The sequence below is a fragment of the Bos taurus genome, chromosome 24 (assembly GCF_002263795.3).
Source record: "Bos taurus isolate L1 Dominette 01449 registration number 42190680 breed Hereford chromosome 24, ARS-UCD2.0, whole genome shotgun sequence".
NCBI lineage: Eukaryota > Metazoa > Chordata > Mammalia > Artiodactyla > Bovidae > Bos > Bos taurus.
In genome coordinates, this window is record NC_037351.1 from 34,184,802 (window position 1) to 34,205,245 (window position 20,444).

Sequence of the window (20,444 nt, forward strand, 5' to 3'; positions counted from 1 at the left end):
AACAAGTATGTTTGGCTGACAGAACTATTTGGGAACTTGCTTTGTTAAAATGATGAAAACATGAACTCTTACACCTCAGGGCTGCTGCTTCTTTTTTTTTTTTTTTTTTTCTTTATCCGTAAAAGAGAATAATTTCCCAGAAGAGCAATCCTTTCTCTCTTCATAAATATGAAATAAGTAAATTAGGGACAGGAAAGTTCATTTTATAAACAGGTCATTTATGATAGTTTGCAGTGGAATTTGGAGCCAATGTGAGGCAAACTTGTTATCAGAATTTGCCATTATAACAAAGAACTTTATGACTGTCAACTGCAGATCATAAGTGAAGCCAGTCCCCATAAACATGTGAAATAAAGGTGAGCAGGTTATAAAAGTTTCTTGTAACAAGCGATCTCAGTTATATTCATCACTAACAAGGAATTCAGGTTACACCATAAATCTCTTATTTTGCAATGTATTACAAGTTCAAATTCACTGTGATTGGTCCTGTACTGCTAGCTAAACAAACTTGGGTTCAACATTCTATGTCTGAGAACTAACTAGACCCAGCAAAACCATAAATAAGAAGCCCACAGGAGAACTAATTGATAGACACACCCTTCAATTGGTATCATTTATAACCCATTTACAAAGCACATTGTCGGACCTTGGTCACTGCCAAGACACCTGCCATACAGAAGGAAAACTAATAGATTCAGAGATGTTAAAACTGGGTTTTGTGTTTCCTGTTAACAGTCATTTTTACTGGTAAGTGCACAAAACTAAGGCCACTCTCTAAATATGGATGTTAACAGATCAAATTTAAAATGCCACTAGAAACGAAATGGCTAGTATTCTGCCAGCGTTTTGCTAAATCTTGAGAAAATGTTGCCTTTCCGGGCTCAATCAGGACTCTGTTCAATGTGCCTTTCCAAAAAAATAATCATCTCTTTCATTGTGCATACATTGGCTAATGCATGAAGTCAAGGAACTTCCTTGGAATATTTACCAGCAGTACTTTTAAAATACGATGCATGTAAGAAAAATGAAAAAACACAGGGAGTCAGGCACAGAAGTTAAGGATGCCCTTTGAAGCAAAGTCTAAGCTGCGGGTGACTAACAAGTTTAAGGCACATACACTCATTAAATTAACCTCGGCCACTTTATTTTAAATGCATTAAAAACAAAACAACCATAAAACTAATTGCTTCTCTTTAAGGTGGCAGACTCACATTGTGATGCAATTTCACTCTAATCTATTTAACACAAACAACATGTGTAGCATTTGTTCCTGCTAATTAGAGTATAACAATTAAATAAATTACTTGGATACTTAAGATGTCTGGCATCTAACTGTAAAATATTTTACTTTAAAAGGTATTAGAGTATGAGTACTTGGCTAAACAAATGTTAGCCTTACAGTGGGGCGTGTGAAAGCTTTCATTTATTTTCTCTAATCAGAACAGCAGTAAATACCCTTTCCTTCTTAAAAACACAGGGGACAATAAGAGATTAATCCCTGAAGAAAATCAGAATTCCCACACTTTAAATCATAGTGAAATGTGTTGGGATGGTGAAAATCTTCTACTTGAGAAAAATGTGCAGACTGCATTTTTCCCCTCAAGTTCTATGAACAGTAGTTCTCTGAACAGCCAGATTTCAAAATAACAAAAGTTAGAGTAAATAAATTTTTCACTAGACTCAAGGACAATCCAAAGGACGGATGGAATTTGGAGCTAAAACTAATCTGAAGAGGTGGACGGGGCCCGGAGGTGGAAACGACAGAGTCAAAGGGATTCAAGTCGAGCCTTGGGGACAAGAGGGCGGTGGGTTCCATTTTAACATACATTTTACGGGATGTTACAGAGGAGCTAGATCTCCTCAAGAATCGACTCCAAACCAAAGAGTCCACAGTGAAAAGAAACCTTCACTTGATCTGGGGCTGTAGTCTGTTTCTCTCCCTGGAGGTTACTAACATTACTCATTCCTTGGATCTCCTTCCAAAATTATTTCAGTGCATTTGCAAGTACATCTAGAGATGTGTAAAGATAGGGGGTTGGTACTTTTTAAAAAAAGACAGTAGCACACCACACCTTCCTTTTTTTTTTTTTTTCTCCTATTTAAGGATGTCACTCTCTGTGTGAATTTGAGCAGAGGGCTGCCTTCATTCCCCTTTGGCTAGTTTCGGGGACGATCTGCCCCAGTGGGCGCTAAAACTACCCGGGACCCCCAATTCGGGTCCGCTGTAGGCCGCGGGCACAGGTGCGGGCCGGGTCGGGCGGGGACACCCGGGCCCCGCGGGCAGCGCGCGGCTCCGGGTCGGGCCGCGGGGGAAGGCGGCGCCCGCACTCACCACGCGCTTCTGCGGCTTGATGAGGGGCCGGCTGAGGCCGTTCATCTTGCTGTAGAGACCGCAGGCGTTGCAAAGGTAGTGGCCGGTGCCGTCGCGCCGCCAGAGCGGCGTCTGGATGGAGCCGCAGTTCACGCACTCGCGGCTCTCGGGCAGGTCCTCCAGCAGGTCTGCGGGACGAGAGGCCGGTGAGGTCCCACCGCGCGCGCGCTTGCCCGCCCGACCCCGCGAACCCTATAAACCCGCACCCAGAGTCCCCCGAGCCCGCTCCCGCGCCTTTCTGCTCGGCGGCCCGGCCGGGAGCCGGCTGTTGATGTCACCGCGACCGATCTGTTGACCCATTATTTGTCCAATACTTCTGCACCCCTGGGCGCGCCCCGTGCAAAGCCCTGCAAAGTCCGGTGACAGAGCTAGAAACCCGGCCCGGATCATCCGCCTTCCGTCTCCCCAAGGACCTCGGAATTGAGATGAGCCTTGGGGTGGTCGGTGTGGGCCCCCTGACCTCTCCTTTCCCGCTGTTCCCAAGCTTTTCAAAACTGAAATCCATCATAATTACAATACACCACTTGCCAAAACCCGAGTAAGCTTTGCAGTATTAACAGTGATCGTTCACCCCAGGCCCCACCCGCAAATATCCCCGCAAATACCCCGGGACATAACAAGGCTGTCTTCTTTTATCTCAAGTAATTTTTTGAAAGTATTTGCTATGGCTACCACCACTCTTCCTTTTCCTCCATAAAGAATAGACAACTGAAATTAGAAATATTGTTCTTGAGCACTTTTACCAATTAATTAATAATGACTCCTGGGGGGGAAACGCAGTAAGAAATTAGTAAGAACAGAGATGAATGTTAGTTTAATTTTCATGTCACAAAAACCAAACACTAAAATATTACGATTTTAAAATGGGTCTAATTGCTACAGTCTACAAAATTTCTACAAATGGTCGATACTGAATGGATTCAGAAAATTACCAGCACTATTCCAGTGCTAAATCAAAGTTTTTCCTACTTTCCTACACTAAAATTTAAACTTATGTCATCTATTTAAATTAGTATTTGTCATTTTACTGTTTGCTTAGTTTTCCAAAGTTCATAATTAACCTAAACCTGCTAACTTAAAAAAAAAGCCTTTAGAGTAAATGATTTTAACATTTATTACTTTCCCTTAAATCAGCTAAATATGAACAATTAACTAAAGTGAGATGGGTACTTATCAAGTACTTTTGAAAATATTTCCTTTAAAGTAACTGTTTAGAGTTATTTATATTACACAAAATTTAAATGTTACAATTTGGCTTTCTTCAAGGGGCATTTTGAATCAAATTTTAAAGTAAATAAACATGACACTTTAGAATTTATTTGAAGACTATGTTAGCAAAACTTTCTATTCTTTCTATTTGTCAGTGGTTGGTTTATAGCTTGTGTCTACCATCAGCTTTTGTAAAGATATTTCAGTCTGATTTGGATACACAAAAATCTTTAATTCAATTAATATTATTTTCCCTGCAAAACAAGTTTCCTTCCTCCTCAAGAAATAAATTTAAAAGAAACTAGCACCCCCATAACCCCAGTTCAAAGTTGTCATGGGGATACTGCAACTTAGAACACATCACAGAGATTTATTCTTCTCCGCCCTAAAAGCCACTATTGACTACGGTAATCAGTAAAATGCTCAGGACTTCAAGGACACTGAAGTTAAACAAGGTATTTGTCTTTGTTGTTGACTTTAAAATGTTACCTATCAGAGCCCCTCTCCATGGAGAAGTGGGGCATTCCCTGGAGAACCCAGCCCCACGCCTGGCCTCCTCACAGGCTGGGAACAATAAAGAAACTCCCAATAGAAGACTGTGAGCGCCCCAGGTAAATCTCTTTGGTCGGCTGAAAACCTAGAGACAAAATGTAAAGCCCTGCTTGGATAAATAAAATTTAGGAAGTTTACCTATTTTTAAGTAAGTGAAATCTACAGCTCCCATTCCCTCCATACTTTTCCCGCTCCTTGTTGGGTAGCTTCGATTTTATAAGCAAAATGCAACTTTTTATAAAGCACAAAATCCAACTGTGCTGGAAGCTCTCTCACCAACAGGCCCCCAATAGGCCCCCTATTCATCCTAACTTGTCTGCTTTGGGTGCCCCGGGGAGTGACAGACTCTGAGGAGAAGGGTGAAGTCATCCCCAGACTGAGAATGGAACCCAATTCAGCAGCAGCTTGGAACAGCACTGGCCTCTGGGGACAGAGCTCACCCCCAGCCTCCCCACCACACACCCACCAGCACCAGGGAGAGGTGGACACACCAGGTTCCCAGAGCACCCAACCACACCCCTGCCTTAGCACTGAGCCCTGCCATCCACTCAAATCAGTTAAAAGAATGCCTCCATTTTTTTTTTTTTTTTAATCAGAGTGGAGAAGCAGAGAATAAGGAACCTGGGAGGAGAGGGGCTGGGGGTCAAGGTCTCTCTAGCAGGGGAATACCTGTGGGGACAAGCAAAATTAGGGTCATTCGTCTCCCCAGCTCCCAGACTGGCTTATTCTCAGCAGCTTCCTGCCTTCTTAAAATACTCTTTACACAAAAGTTAGGTGTTCCTAAGCCCCTCTCCTTTAAACACACACACACACACACTCTGAATCTATACAAGACTTTTCTAACTTTGCAGCATCTACCCAGAAAGCAAAAAAAAACAGTGAAAGGATAAACTACGTTTAAAATGAAATAACTTATAACTTGTCTGTAACTGCACCCAACCCCTCTAAAAGGGTTTTCTTCACAGAACCAGTCAGTTTAAACATCCCAAGACTCCCATACTGCCTTCTGGACTGCTGCTCTTCCTCTGTCCCGTGAAATGCTGAAATGGGGCAAAGGGAAATGGAGGTCAGGTAAGGTGTGTCCCGTCAGGCCGGCAGAACTGCCCCCAACCCAATTCACACAACCTTTCGGATTCCCTGCTGGATTCCTGACTTGACAAGCGCCTCACACCCCAACCACCATCTCCTCCCCATCCTTTGAAGATTCGTCTCCCAGTCTCTCTGCTCCCAGGAGCCAGACATGGGTCCCCATGCAGCAGCAAGGGTGACCTGGCTCTGTTCTATGCAGTCTCCAAACCTGAACGGGGTCCCTCCCCACCCCCACTCTACTCCCAGACCCACAGACTTTAAGGATTTTCGGCCCAATGTTACTGAGAGAGGGAGATTCAAGTCAGATCCTTCACCTTCAGGCCACTGGCATTCCCAGATTGTCCCTGAGCACAAGACTGGCTGTGCCTCACTTGACCCTCACTAACTAGGACCCCTAAAAGTCCTAAATGAGGAGTCCAGCCCTGGGGAGTGCGAATCCCAGGTGGGATAACTTAGGGTGAAAGGCCTCCTTGTCTTTGCCACCTTCTGACACCCACAACACCCCTTTAAAGAAGCAATGGGCCAAAAGTTTTTTGTTTTTGTTTTTTTTGGTCTTAGGAAACTGTCAAGTTATAGCAAACGCGTGAAATACAAAGACAGACCCCTGAAAGCACGAAGAAGGATCCAGAACCCTGCGGCTGAGGAAAGAAGCCAAAACCCCTCCGTCGGGCCAGACAACAGTTCACACCCTCCCAGCTTGAGCAGGACAACCGCTCTTCAAGAGCGCGCATTTGCAGGAATTTTGACAACTCTTCCCAGCTCACCCCAAACTGCCCCCAGACACTGGAATGGAAAGCATGAGTGGGATTGGAAACTGAAAAATTACTGGCGTGCACTCTGGCGGAGGAATAGGTGTGGGTGCTGGGGTACCCCTGGTCCCAGCCTGGGGGTGGGGCGCAGACGGGAGCAGCAGCCGCAGACACCCCGCCTGCTGATGCCAAGCGAAAGGGCCCTTCCACCAGCTTTCCCTCGGGACAGTCACGAGGCTGACCTCTCTGCCTTCCCTCCCAAGGAGTCGCAGGGAGATGCCAACGAGGTCCTTTTCCACCGTGGGGCTCTTTTAATAAAAACACTCTCCTTGAGAAAAACACACTCAACTCTCGATCTTTGGAGAGCTGAATTGCGTACGACTGTATCTGAGGAGAGGGTGATTGCCACGCTCAGCACTCGCCTAAAATCACCCTCCCAAATGGGAGTCCCACGCCTCCACCGGGAAAACTGAGGTCTGCGACCAGGCTCAGGCCCTGCCAGGTCCCTCCTGGGCTCACTTTTCCCAACGGCCCACTGCAGTCCCTGGACTGAGGCGTACCGGCGCATCTAGTCTCTCTCGTGCAAAGAAGCCCATCGCAACGCGGCCAGACTCCGGGCATCCACACCAGGAGAGCCCCGGAAACAGGGCCCAGTTCAAAACGCTGTTCCACACCCGCCTCGCGCCCTCCAACCAGCACGCCACGGCGCGACCCTGCCCCTTACCTGTGCCGGGGCCGCGCGGCACCGGGAGCGGGGCTCCGGCGCGGCTCTGCAGGCTGTGCAGCACCGGGGTCTCGAAGGGTCCGGCGGGCCAGGCGGGCGTCAGCGGGGCCCCCACGTAGGGCGAGTAGGCGCTCGGGTGGTGGTGGTGATGGTGGTGGTACGTCCCGTTCAGCGGCCGCGCGGCCGACAGCGAGCCATACTGGTGCTCGCGGCCGCCCATAGCCGCTAGGCCGCTGCCGCCCCCGCTCACGCCGCCCGCGGCCCCACCGCCGGCCGCCGCGTAGCCCCCGGGGTCCCGGGCCGCGCCGTTGGCCATGGGCGGACTGGGAGAGTAGGGGAAGCGCGCCGAGACGTGCGCCGCGGCCGAGCCGGCGCTGCCGGGCCCCGCCGCCCCTCCGGCCGCCGCGCCGCCTCCGCTGCCATACGGGGGACTATCGGCCGAGGCCTGGGGCCAGCCGGGGTGCGCGCCCGCGCCCCCCGCGTGATTGGCGGGCCCGCCGCCCGCCCCTTGTAGGTACGGCAGGCCGGGCAGCATGGAGCTCACGCGCGTGGTGGGGACGTAGACCGGGGAGCTCGCGGCGGCCGCGGCTGCAGCGGCTGCAGCCGCCGAGTGCACGAAGCCGCCGGGCGAGCCGTCGTAAGCTGCAGGCCCCTGGCTGGAGAGGGCGGCGAGGGTCTGGTACATCTCCTCCGGCTGCTCGGGCGCGAAAGGGCTCAGCTTGGCGCCGCGGCTGGACCACAGCAGCTTGCTGGCGGTCGCCGCTTGGTCGAGGTCAGCGAAGAGCAGTAGGTCCTCCCAGCTCGACAGGGCGCCCGCGGGGCCCGAGATCCCCGGCGCCGAAGGTCCGTGGGGAGCCCCGAAGGGATGCGAGGCGTAGGGACTGAGCAGCAGCGAGCGGGCCGTGGGTCCCGCCGCCGCCTCCGTGTCGAGCTGCGGCGTCCTGCAGTTGCTGGCGCCGCCGGGGCCGCGCTCCCCACCCCGAGAGCAGCAGGAGGAAGAAGAGGAGGAGATGGGGGAAGGCGGCGTGGAGGGCTCCCGCGCTGGAAAGGCTCCGGAGTCGCTGGCGTCCGCAGGGGGCGCGGCCCCAAGGCGCTTCGGCAGGCACCAGCCGCCGTCAGTCAAGGCCATCCACGGTCCGGCGCCGCTGCAAGCTGACTTTTAGCTCCTGAGACAAGATGGGGAGGGAGACAGGGTCGAGAAGAGAAAATTTTAAAAGGACTTATCAAAGCGCGGGCTGCACCGCGTCTCACCTCCACTCTTCTCTCCAGCTAATGAAATTCCTCAAAAATCCCGTTTTCAGCCCCGGGTTCCAGGGGTGGGGAAGGAGCATGGAGCCTGCGCAGCCGCCGCAGGGTCCTCCCAGGGCCAGGATACCCGCTCCTCCTCACGCGCAAGGCTTGGATCCCCTCTAGCTCCCTTCCCACCCCCGACGCAGCATCCTTCATCCTCGCGCGCCAGATTCCAGGGGTGACTGGGAGACTGGCCGAGGTTTTCCTTCCGCCCCAAAGTGGCTCCCTCCCGGCCAATGGCACACAAAGGAACTTTTTAAGGAGCCATGCGCGTCTGCGCTGCCTTATCCTGCCTCCGTACCGCGGTCGCTCGCCCGAAATGCCTGGGGGTGAGGGCTGCCCGCGTGAAAATCATTAGCGTAGGGAAGGCAACCTGTCCCCTGAAAACGAAACCGCCGCGTTCTCCTACTCGGGCTTTCCCAGAGCTTCCTGGACTGCGCTGACGAGACAGAACGCGAGCCCCGGAGTGAAATTCAACCCAGACTTGGGAAGGTGGGGCGCCAGGGCGGAGACCGGAGTCTCAGACCTTCGGGACACGCAGGCTGTGCGGGATGTCCGCAGGGCCGGAATCTCCTGCCCACCCCACGTCCCCGGCGCCACGCACCTTAGGTACCGCTCGCCTATGCAGCCGCCAGCGCGTGCGCTCACGCCGGCTGGCCCACGCCGGCCAGGCCACCCCGGCCCACCCCGCGGTCATCCCCAGCCACGGAAAGGCCAGACCGTTCCACAATCGGACGTCGCGGGGTGGAGCGGAGTGCAGAGAAAAGGAGGGGGAAATGCAAGGGGGTGGGGTGGGGTGGGGTGGGGGGACGTGAGACCGCCCCGGAGCCGAGGCCACCCCAAACGGGAGAGCAGGAAGAATGACAGGGAGACTGGGAGGGGGTGGAGGAGGGAGGAGGTGAACGCAGCCGGACTGGCCTTCTCGGGGCCGCTTCCTCAAATCGCTTCGGCTCATCGGAGATAACCATACTAAAATTAATACCCACACACAGACCCGGGGTAGATAGCAAGAAAGAATTCTCTGCCTGCCTGACTGCCGGCTCCCGCCCCTTTGCGCCAAGATAACTCTGAGATAAGGCTGAGCGCAGATAAGCGCTTCGGGGAGAGGAAAAGACACCAGAAGTTGGTCCGCGGTGTCCCGGGAACCTGGGAGCCTGCCGGGAATGGAGAAGGTAGACACCCCCGGAGCCGATCGCGGCCCGCAGAGGGCCGGAGAGCCGAGGCCGAGGGGCCTGCGACTAGGGAGGGGAGGTGCAGAGGAGGAAAGAAGGGAGTTGGGGCAAGAGAAGAAGCAGCCGAACCTCGGGTGGGCGCTGCGCATGGAGAACAGCCGTGGCGGAGGGTGCTCCCGAGCGCGGAGAGAGGCCGAGGGCGCCGGCAGGAGAGCGCGAGTCCGGGGTCTGCGCGGTGCCGCTGGTGAATAAAAAGGAGAGAGGAGGCGCCTCTTACTGCTCTGCCGGAAAACTGCAGCCTGCGCTCCTGATTGGACTCACCGAGCCCTAAACAAACAGCGCTCGCCGAAGGGTGCCAGGCTGTGGGTCGGAACTGCGTTCTGCGAGCAGCTGGGCGCTGGAGGTGAAGAGGAGGAGGAGGGAGAGAGGGGAGGAGAGAAAAGAGGGTGGGGAGGGGACGCCGAGAGGCGGGGGGAGGGGATCGCGCCGCCCCGGCAGACAATGAGCCCCGCGCAGCCTGCGGGTGTGGGCTGAGCCGAGAGCGCCGTCCTGGGAGCAGGAGGCCAGTCCATCCAGGGGGCGCCGATCCCCGGGACGCCGGGGGAGGGGCGGAGGTGGCAGAACGCCTGATCTGGCTGGCGACCCACACCCATTCCTCCGCCCTCCGTTACACGCGCTCTCAAGGGGGCGGGTTGGGGGGAGGGGAGGGCGATGGCGCGGGAGGAGTTGACCACGCACAACCCCACGCAGCCACCACAGCCGGAGCGACGCTCCAGCTCCGGGGTCAGCGCTCCCCCCGAATAAGGGGGGGACCGTGCTTTCCTCCGTCGGCCTTCCCCTCTCCTCTCGACCCAGTAAATGAGCTTTTTTGCTCCACAGTTGTGTGTGACCGACCTTAAACTCTCCCGATCTCTTCTCGAGACTCTGGGACTCAGGTCGTGGTGGCCGTCGGGAGTCTTCTCTCCTGGGATCTAGGAAAGAAAGAACTCGAATGTCCAGCTCCCTATCTCTGTGCTACTAAATGTGCTAAATTCCTGGGAAGTTTCGGGAGGTTCCCATCTGCACTCCCCAGCTAACCTGAAACTTTTAATTCGGGGTCACGGTGCACCGAAAGGTTAGTCCATGAAGTGCGCAGAGTAGAAAGGGGTTTCCACGCCAGTCGCGCCCGGAGGTGCTCTCCGAGTTTGGGTGTCCCGTTTGCTCTGAAATTTCCCTGGAGAACTTCAGGTAAGTCTCAGATAAGTCGTTGGCAAGAGGAGGGGGTCACCTTCCCCAGTCCCAGCGAGAAATACCTCTTCCCCACGCCCCCGCCTTCACATACACACCCCTTCTTCGCTCCCTCCAAATGGTTATCACAACCGTGTACAAACTGATACGGTCCTTGGCCGGCAGAGGGGCTGGAAATGAACGTCGCGGGGTTATCAGCGCCGATCTGTCAGCAGGGCGTCGCGGGGCCGCAGGTTCGTCCTCGGCAGGAGCCGTGATGTATGTCTCGCTCCCTTTCACTCGCAAAAAGGATTTTTCCCAACAGATGTGACCTCGGGAGGCTGTCAAGAGAGAGAGAGTTTTAACTAGGGCAAGAGGAGTTGTTTTGTGGGAATGGATTTTTACAATTTTTTTTTTTTTTTTAGGTAAATCGAAGTAAATGATTTTCTAAAGGTCAGTCTCCCTGAAGTGTGTGTGTGTCTTTGTATATATGTGTGTGTGTTTCCAATTGGAGAAGGGAGAGGCACCTTAGCAGATTTGAACCAGGTTAGGTAGAGGCTTAGTAAAATAGGGTTTCTAGAGATCATGAGACCTCCTGGCTAAATATATGTTTCCTCTGGATGTAACTGTGAACCTGTGAGTCCTAGGGGACAAGGGGACAGGGCCTGGCAGCCCGAGGGAGGAGGGAACCGAATGGAGAAAGTCGGCGATTCTTTACCCACCCCCCTTCTTCGTTATAAATTGCTGCTAAACACTTCTGAATTTCAAATTGCTACCGAGAAGGTCCATAAACCGTTCTCATCCAATTTAGTCACTTTTATTACATTCCTCTTTACCTCCCCCCGATCACTGCGGCGGCTCCCAGTTTCAGCGCGGCCGCAATTCCGAAAGACTGAAGGCAGAAAACTCTGGAAAGGAGACTAGCGACTGGAGCAGAATCCAGGGGCTTTAAAATTTAACCTGGGTTCGATCGAATGCATCTACCCGAACAGATAACCCGGCGTCCGCCGTCCACTTAGCTCCGACCAGGGCTTCCAATGCCTTTCTTTTTTTTTTTTTTTTTTAACCTGAGTTCCGACCTAATTTTTATGCAGACTGAGTTTTGCAAAAGCTTATCTGTGAGCCGTTACAGAACTGTTGTGGGCATTTGATTTTCTTTGAGTCCAAGGGTTCTTAAATGTTTCTGAGGTCTGTTCTCAAAAGCAAAGTTTTCTTTTTTAAAATACATACTCAGTGAAGTGATTTCTAATGAAACCAAGTTAACAAATAAATCCTCTGGCTAAGTTGGGAATACAGGCTGTGAGTCATGACCTCCAAGTTTGAACCCAAAAAAGACCGAGCCCCCTCCCCCCACCCGCAAGAAACTGATTCCTGCTGTGTGTATTTCTTTATATTTGCAATTACGGGGGTGACCGTGTAAATTTCTTTGGACAACAGATGATCCCCAGAGACCTGCTTTTCCTGCCACTCCGCCGCAGCCGGGAGAGGGTGCCCTGGCCCCCGCACCGCCGGGTTAGAGGTGAGAGGCGGGACGCACACCAACTTCACTATGTGCGATTTCTAAGGCTAGAGAAAGGACCTGACATTTTACTCCCCCCGCCCCCACCTCCCCCCCCCCCCCGCCCCCCGCCCCAGAACTCCGATTGCTTTTGAGTATTACTCAGAACAAAGGTGGGGGCAGGGAGGTAATTGTTTGCTCTCTTGCAAGGTCACAAATTTTTTTTTCAAGACTAGTTTTATTTTTCTTGCCAATTAACTAAGAAATAAAACTGTTTGACCCATGGAATTGATTCAGACAGAAAGCCAGATTGCCTGACCCTTCCAGTTTGCAGTTTTCCCAACACATCGACTTTGGCCCTGGGGACAACACCCCTGGGGAGCGGCACATTTTCAAAGCCACCCTCCCAGGGGCCCCAGGCCTGGTGCTCTGAGCTTCCTCTGAGAGCCCCAGCTGGTCCGGGAAAGTGGGGGATATTAGGGGGCGCAGAGGAAGAAGGGCACCGCAAGAGCTGGCGAAGGCCTCCACAGTGCTCCAGGTAGACGGTCGTGTCCTTAGAAGTTGTTTCCTTTCCTTTCTTTCTTTCTTTTTTTTTTTTCCTTTTCTTTTCCTAACGCCTCTCTCTTCCTTGGGGATTGGCTAATCTGGAACGAAATCGTTCCTCTAGGGATCATTTAGACCCGGGGAGTGGCCCCTCCGGAGCGAGCCTTCCTCCCCGAGCAGCCCTCCTCATCCCTGGAGGGGGGCTGGCTCCCGGGCGCGGCCTGTCCCCAGGGCTGATTTATTTGGGCCGCGCGCGCCACACCGCTCTTCGCCACTCGAATCCAGCCGAACTCAGCCGCCAATCGGGCGGGGGGCGGGGGCCTGGCGTCCAAACGGGGAAGGGTGACCGGGGCCGGCGGGGGTGGCGGGGGGGGGGTGCCGTCGTGCGCCGCTTCCGGAGGAGCCGCGAGACCCGGAGAGGACGCGCGATCACCCCCGCAAACGGCAGCGCATCCTCTGTCATTTCACCGATCTCGGGTGCTCCAGCGACGTTTCAGAAAGAAAATGAATACGTGCGATTTCTAACTTAACAGCATGGTTTTAATTCGAGAGTTTTTTGTTTTTTTTTTTTCTTTTTTGGTTTTGGTTTTTATTTTTCAAACCAGATTTATGGGACCTTCTCGCTTGTACCATATTTCTTCCCGCCCCGGGGACGCTCTGGGCGAAGGACACGGGGTCAGCTCGGCACCCCCCTCCACCCCGCCAGCGCCTGGGCCCACTCGCCGGGTCGGGATGGCGCGTCCCCCCGACTTGACTCCACCGCTGTCACTCCGACGCAGGTCATCGCCCAGAGAGTCCTGACAGTGATGGTGATGGGGTTTGTTGTTTTGTTTTAATTCTCTAAAAGCCCGAAATACTGCTTAGAAACGTCAGGTGGCGGCGGCTGCGGAAGCGTGGGCCGCGCGCAGCCTGGAGGTGGCCCCACCTTGTGCCCTGGGCCCCCCAGCCCCCTGCCCGCCGCCGCGTCCCGGGCTCCGGGCCCCAGGCGCTGGCGATCGCGGCCCCGCAGCCCCGCGCCGACCCCGCGCGCCGCCGGCGGCCGCCAGCGCGGCGCGGAGGTGGGCGCGCGAAAGGTCACCGCGGTGGCATTCCTCTCCGCGCGCTGTTTACGTGACTTAATGTACTTCGTCCGCCGCGGGTAAGTTAGGGCCGCGATAAGGGGGCGGCCGGGGGAGGGTCGTTGTAAAAGCCCCACGCTGGGCGCCTTCCAGCCCTCCCCTCATCCATTAACCTTTTTACTTTCTTCTTCCCTCTCTCTTTTAAAGCTTGTTATCTAGGCCACCCAATGACCGACGAAAGATTTTCTCCCTCGCTGCTTCTCCCCAGGCCGCTTTAAACCAAATAAATTTAGCTATTAAGGGCCAAGATGTCTGACAAAAGATCGAAAGGTGTCTCTCCGTGATCGCTTAAAGAAGCGAAGAAGAAGCTTGCGTCTCCATCTCGATAAAGACATTCCACACCGGCGCCGGCCTCCCTCCCCGAGGCCTGCTTGCGTCCCGACACCCTGACAGTCCCCACTTGGCGGCCCAGACCTCGGATGGGCCGGGCGGGACCTGCGGCCGCTGCCCGGCTGAAGAGTGCCAGGCCCTGGGGACCCGGGAGAGCCGGGGACTCCAGGCCTGAGCTGGACTCCCCAAACGTGCCCTCCCCCGCCCCCCGCACTAGACTGAAGACCTAAACCGAGCTCATGCATGCTAAGTCGCTTCAATCGTGTCCAACTCTTTTGTGACCCTTTGGACTGTGGCCCGCCAGGCTCCTCTGTCCATGGGATTCTCCAGGCAAGAATACTGGAGTGGGTTGTCAATTCCTCCTTCAGGGGATCTCCGGACCCAGGGATCGAACGCGGAGCTCCCGCATTGCAGGCAAATTCTTTACCGTCTGTGCCCCCAGGGAAGCCCCAAATTAGCTCCCATTTGAATTATTTGTTGATGCTGAATTTATACTACAAAGCCAAACCACTCCTAACCTCTCGCCCACTTCTGCGGTTTTGCTGAGGGGCAGTGTTACACCGCATCAATGATCCTCCGAAGCAGACCTGTTGAACCCCAGTCAAAATGTAGTGTGTGGAAGGGACCGGCGTCTGGATCACACGGAGGCTAATGGGGAGGGTGTGGACGGCAGAACGACAGTGCACGTGGGAGGCAACAATCCGAATATTCAGGCATCCGCAAGTTGAGTTGGGTTATGAAGTGTGGTATATATTATCATTAATTACTGCTGTAATCACTGCGTAAAGCCTTGGATTGCCAGCCATGCTGAGGCCCGCCCCTGAGTGATGCCTTCCCCTTCACCAAAGGTGAAGCAAAGAATATCCAATTTCCTGATCAAGGGCTGAACACTGGGCTGTGCGAGTCAGATGCTGTGTTTTCAGTTTCCTCCACTGAGTCGCTGCTTCATCCCCTAAGTGAATGACGACTCCACACTTCAGGTCCACCTAAGCCTTTTTTAACCTCTTTGAAATGGGCTTCCCAGCTGTCTCAGCTGTAAAGAACCTGTCTGCCAATGCAGGAGGTTTGATCCCTGGGTGAGGGAGATTCCCTGGAGGATAAAATGGCAATCCACTCCAGTATTCTTGCCTGGGAAATCCCATGGAGAAAGGACCCTGGTGGGCTACAGTCCATCGGTTCGCAAAAGAGTCGGACCTAACTGAGCCACCGAACACACATGCACCACTTTGAAATATGGCAAGGCAAGAAACTGGGGGTAGAAGCTGAGAACCCTCTTGGCTTCCCTGCTATGGGGCCTCTTCCCACATCTTCTGCCCTTTCAATCGTCTCTTCTCTGGCAGCGTTAGAGACAAGACTCAATTTCAAAAGGCCGTTGAGCATCTTCAGCTTCTGTTTGTCATCTCATGCTGGGCTCCAGGAATTAAAGATGCTTTTTTTCTCATCTCTTCACTCAAATAAGGTGAACTCCACCTCATTTAATTCTGAGGTGAGGATCATTCACCTCATCTAATCCTGACCCCTCACCCAGCCTCCAAAAGTGGGAAAAATCAGACCATCAGACAGAAAGGGACCATTTATGTCTCAAGAAGATGAAAGAGATGCAGAAATTTCCATCCCACTAGACAGGTGAAACCTGGGCTTTCTCTGGACTTTGCAGGTATCACTAGGTGTGTTTAGGTGATGCCCTTTCTAGGGTCAGCATCCCGTGCCACTGACCCAGAGCTGTCTCAGCCTAGAGACCTTTGTGACTGGTTTTCTGGTGGGGCAGGGGGCATTGGAGAAGCAGAAAAAGGAGATGATAGACATTTGGAAATTTGCTAAGTAACTTATGCTCCTCCATGATTCAATCAAAGGGGGGAAAAAGTGCTCAATAAATTTTTTTTTTAAGTACTGCATTTGCTACCCAGAAATATGACCTCTCCAGCTATGTTGCAAATATGCAGAGAATTAAGACCAAAAGGCTGTCTGCCCGTATGCAGTCCTCCAGTTTCCTGCCCTTGCCCAACAGTTCTGAGTGTGCAGTGCGCAAAGAAGAACTCAGAGAGGCACCTACTGGTTCTGAAGTGTTTACAGTCTAGAAGGTTGGCACTTCTGTAGAGCTGGTTAGGCAAAGTACCACAGACAGCTTTCAAGATAGAGGGAGATGTCTGAGCCTTTTTTCTTTCTCTAGAAAAGTGCCCACGCTCAGATTTTCCTCTAGTCTTCATGATGAACATATGAAAAGGAGGGAGGGTGGTGTCTGCTCTAGCTTACACACTGAGGGAATCCTGTGTGAGCCCAGGGAGCTCAGACTTTGGGTGAGCCTTCCTGTTTGAGTCATGACTCCACCCCTTCCTAGCTGAGGGACCAAGACAACTTGCCTGACCTCTCTGCCTCAGTTTCCTCATCTTTAAAATGGGGTTGAGAAAAGCACCTCCCTTACAGGATGGTTGAGAGGTTAAAAATGCTCTTATGTGTGAGGGGCTGAGGGGACCCAGCACATCAGAAGCGCTGTGTAATCGTGAACTATTACCAATATCTGTATTGTAACAAAGTCACACCTACTACATCAGATTTCAATTTGAGGGGGTGACCCACCTATCCCCCTGGAGCTAAATTAGTTCCCAGAAAAGAACTTTGAGCACTCATTCAACTTTGAGACCCACCATTCACAAGGGTTCTTGGGCTTTTTCTCTGTACAGCAGTGGGGACTTACTTATCGTATTATGATAGGAAAGGAAGGGTGGGTGATACGAGCGTAGATCTACTTCTTTTTGTTTCCTTTAAGAGGAGCAATTCCTTGTCGCCCTTGCAAATGCCAGCAGCAGACTACTGGACAAAGATAGTAATCTTGAGCCTTGTCCTCTGCTCCAAGAACTTCAATCCTCAGCAACACTGCCTCCCTAGAAGCTTCTTTCTGGCAGGAGATAGGAGCAAATTAACAGCTGGGGCCGTGAAGGAAGGCAGACTTGAGGATGGGCATTAGATATAAGGGATGGGGGGAGAACTAATTAAATTGACCTGCTCATTCACTACGCTTATGCTTTTTACCTTTCAATTTCGTATTGCTGTTTATGCAGACTTACTCCACATTAATCACATTTTGTTAAGGAATAAAAAAAAAAAAGATGTATGAGAGAGAAGCTAGGGGCCTCAATATTGATAGAGGAAAATCTAGATCATTCCAGACTTTTTTCCAACTGATTTCCTTTCTTTATGTTTTTTCTTTTTCTTATAGCATCCCATCTTCTAAAACAAGACCTAAACCTCAGTAATGAAAATTTAAAAAGAAAAATCCATGCGACATAACAAAGAATACTGTTTCCTAGATAAAAAGGGGTTTGTTTTTCAGGAGGCAAGATCTGGAGGGAACACAGAAGTCTTCGCTCTGTGCAGGTCTCCAGCCGGGTTTGTGCCCAGAGTCTGTTTTTCTCTTGTCTCTGACAGTCTTGATCTTCTCTCCTTTTGATTTACTGAATGCTGTCATTTCTCTGCTCTTTACTTTCACAATCACACATTCAAACCTGATAAAGTTCAAGACCCTGAGGAGCTGCAGCCTTCCCAGATTTACAGTCTGCTGCCGCCCACCCCGGCCAGCGGTCCCCTGGCTGATTGAATCCTCATGGACAGAAGCCATGTGGGATCAACAGAGGGAACAACAGCACCCATGTCAGCTCTGTTAGTCAAGGCGAACCTTGGTAGCTTCCTTCCCCTGAAAAGTGATGTAACCTCTCATTTTATTTCTAACTTTCAGTTTGTAACCTGCCTGTGAAGGAACAGAAATGGTAACTTGCAGATTTTACAGTTGGTGAGAATTAGATGTAAAATCCTGGTCAGCTTACATAATTTTCTTTCTTTTCTTAAAAATCATTTATTTATTAAATATTACCAATTAATATTAGATTTATTAATTATGAATAAATTATAATAATTTATTGACTTAGATAATAAATAATATTATTGATATATATTTAATTATTATTTATTATTGTTTATTTATTTTTGCTGTGCCAGTCTTAGTTGTGGCTTTCTGGATCTAGTTCCCAGACCAGGGATCAAACTTGGACCCCCTGCCTTGGGAGCACGGAGTCTTATCCATTGGACCACCAGGGATGTCTCTCCATGGTTTTCCTGGGTCTATGAAAGAGCCTTATGATCGAGGGCAAGCCACTTAACCTCACAATGCCTCAGTTGCTCCATCCATAAAAGGGTAGAAATATTACTTTCTACACACATTAATCATAAGTCAGTGACTAGAGCCCTCTTCCCTGTGTTTAGTTCTGTTAGAGCCCCAGGAAGCCCACGAGCATGTATCTGATCTGGCTGTTTGGATTCTGCCAGGCTAAATACAAACCTATTAGTTAATCTAAATACTATACCAATGTGCTAAATGAAAGGAATGATTCATCTTCAAAGACAGAGCAGTTAAATCAGGCTCAAGTTTTCAAACCATTTAAAGGTCTTCCAGTGGAAAATGTAATCTAAATAATCTATTCTTTGCCTACAAATATGTCATGTCAACTAAATTACAAAACAGTGACAAAAAGCAGTCACTTACTATGAATGTCCAATATGGTGACTCTATGGGGACTTCATATTTACTACATAAGTAAATATTTTACATAGTTTAATGTTTTCATTTATCTCAACCTAGTTGGACCATAAAGAAGGCTGAGCAACAAAGAATTGATACTTTCAAATTGTGATGCTAGAGAAGACTCCTGAGAATCCCTTGGACAGCAAGAAGATCAAACCACTCAATCCTAAAGGAAATCAACCCTGAATATTTACTGGAAGAACTGATGCTGAAGCTGAAGCTCCAATACTTTGGCTGCCTGATGTGAAGAGCCGACTCACTGGAAAAGACCCTGATGCTGGGAAAGATTGAAGGTGGGAGGAGAAGGGGACACAGAGGATGAGATGGTTGGATGGCATCACTGACTCAATGGACATAAATTTGGGCAGACTCTGGGAGATAGTGGAAGACAGGGAAGCTTGGCATGCTGCAGCCCTGGGGTTCCAAAGGGTCAGACACAGCTTAGCGACTAAACAACAGTCAGAAGTTTATGAGTAAGGTAAGCAGAAATTTAGGTAGGTCTTTTTTTTTTTTTTTTTTTTTTTAATCACTGTTCCAAATCCATGAATTTTAAAAGGTATGATATTTTCCCCCCTTTAAAGCTCATATTCTGAAAAAACCTAAACTCTCATAATATCTAAGAGGAAAATCATATTTACCTATTAGAGAAAGAAGCTGAATTATTGCCTATGTTCTTTCGAAGGCTTTTTTTTTTTTTTAACCTATCCAGTCAGGAGATGCCAATTAGAGTATATTATGATGTTGCTTTCCTTTCCTGATAGTAAGAATATTCGCTTCTACAGAGGTGTCTAAAAATAGAAACTTGACTTAGTGGATATCAAATAACTTTTTCTGGCTACTCCTAAACTAGGTTACTGCTCTGTTTATAATCCCACAAATTAAAGACATGCAATTATCCAACAAAAACAGTGGGAATATTACACCATTTTTTAAAAGACTGACAACCACATAGCCCATGCCCAGCCAACTCTAGCCAAAAACCACAGTGTGGATCCACAAATAAAGCTGTCAACCTGTGCATTTCAAAGGCACCTTTCTGTAGAGAGCTCAGCTTGCTCTGGGCAGAAGTGAAAAAGTCTTCATGAATAGAAAAGAGCCTACCCAGTGGTGGAGCTGGTGGGCCAGCAGCAGACTTCATCCACACCTGAGAACTATGGCTAGATGAAACTCTCCCGTGGAGGTTGAAAGCTGGAGGTCTGCGTTTAAATCCCAGCTCAGCAGCTCACTCTCTTTGTGTGTCCTTATAAAAGCTCCCCAATATCTCTTTTTGTGACTTTTCTCATCTGTAACAAAGAGGGTGGTAAGAACAGTAGACTTGGGCTTCCCTGGTGGCTCAGTGGTAAAGAATCCATCAGTCAAAGCAGGAGACACGGGTTCAATCCCTGGTCTGGGAAGATTCCCACATGCCTAGGAGCAACTAAGCCCTTGCACCACAATTACTGTACAGGTGCGCTAGAGTTTGGGAGCCACAGCTACGGAAGCCTGAACACCCTACAGCTTGTGTTCCACAATACGAGAAGGCACCAGATTGAGAAGTCCATGAACCACAGCTAGAGAGTAGACCCCTCTCACCACAACTAGAGAAAAAGCCCACATGCAGTGACGAAGACCCAGCACAGCCAAAAAATAAAATTAATCAATTAAATTTTTAAAAAGAACAGTAGCCTCCTCCTCAAATAATTCTTATGAAGACTTAATGAGTTGCTGCTGCTGCTGCTGCTAAGTCGCGTCAGTCGTGTCTGACTCTGTGCGACCCCTTAGACAGCAGTCCACCAGGCTCCCCCGTCCCTGGGATTCTCCAGGCAAGAACACTGGAGTGGGTTGCCATTTCCTTCTCCAATGCATGAAAGTGAAAAGTGAAAGTGAAGTCGCTCAGTCACGTCTGACTCTAGCGACCGCATGGACTGCAGCCTACCAGGCTCCTCCGTTCATGGGATTTTCTAGGCAAAAGTACTGGAGTTGGGCGCCATTGCCTTCTCCAGACTTACTGAGTTAAGATTTATCAAATACTTAGAAG

At 50.7% G+C, this 20,444-nt stretch overlaps 1 protein-coding gene and 1 long non-coding RNA gene across 4 annotated transcripts in view; one reads left to right on the plus strand and one right to left on the minus strand.

The window, feature by feature from the left end:
- The window catches only part of GATA6 (GATA binding protein 6), a 32,372-nt gene extending 22,834 nt beyond the window's left edge, over window positions 1-9,538 (minus strand). The window contains exons 1-3 of one of the 2 annotated variants that reach the window (XM_002697727.4): window positions 9,286-9,538; window positions 6,695-7,860; window positions 2,333-2,499 (exon numbers count right to left, since the gene is read on the minus strand). In XM_002697727.4, coding sequence (XP_002697773.3) covers window positions 2,333-2,499; window positions 6,695-7,823 — 1,296 coding nt within the window. In that variant the 5' untranslated portion in view covers window positions 7,824-7,860; window positions 9,286-9,538. Of the gene's footprint in view, window positions 1-2,332; window positions 2,500-6,694; window positions 7,861-8,588; window positions 8,741-9,285 lie in introns of those variants that run through there. The other variant, XM_024984607.2, reaches the window with a different exon arrangement.
- Window positions 9,539-11,961: 2,423 nt separating this feature from the next.
- Window positions 11,962-19,687, plus strand: LOC100336909 (uncharacterized). Of its 2 annotated transcripts, XR_009492718.1 has the most exons (3): window positions 11,962-12,398; window positions 13,009-13,541; window positions 13,669-19,687. It is a non-coding gene; the product is annotated as an uncharacterized lncRNA (long non-coding RNA). The 2 variants fall into 2 exon arrangements; XR_009492717.1 differs by lacking the exon at window positions 11,962-12,398 and having other exon boundaries at window positions 12,407-13,541.
- Window positions 19,688-20,444: the final 757 nt, after the last annotated feature.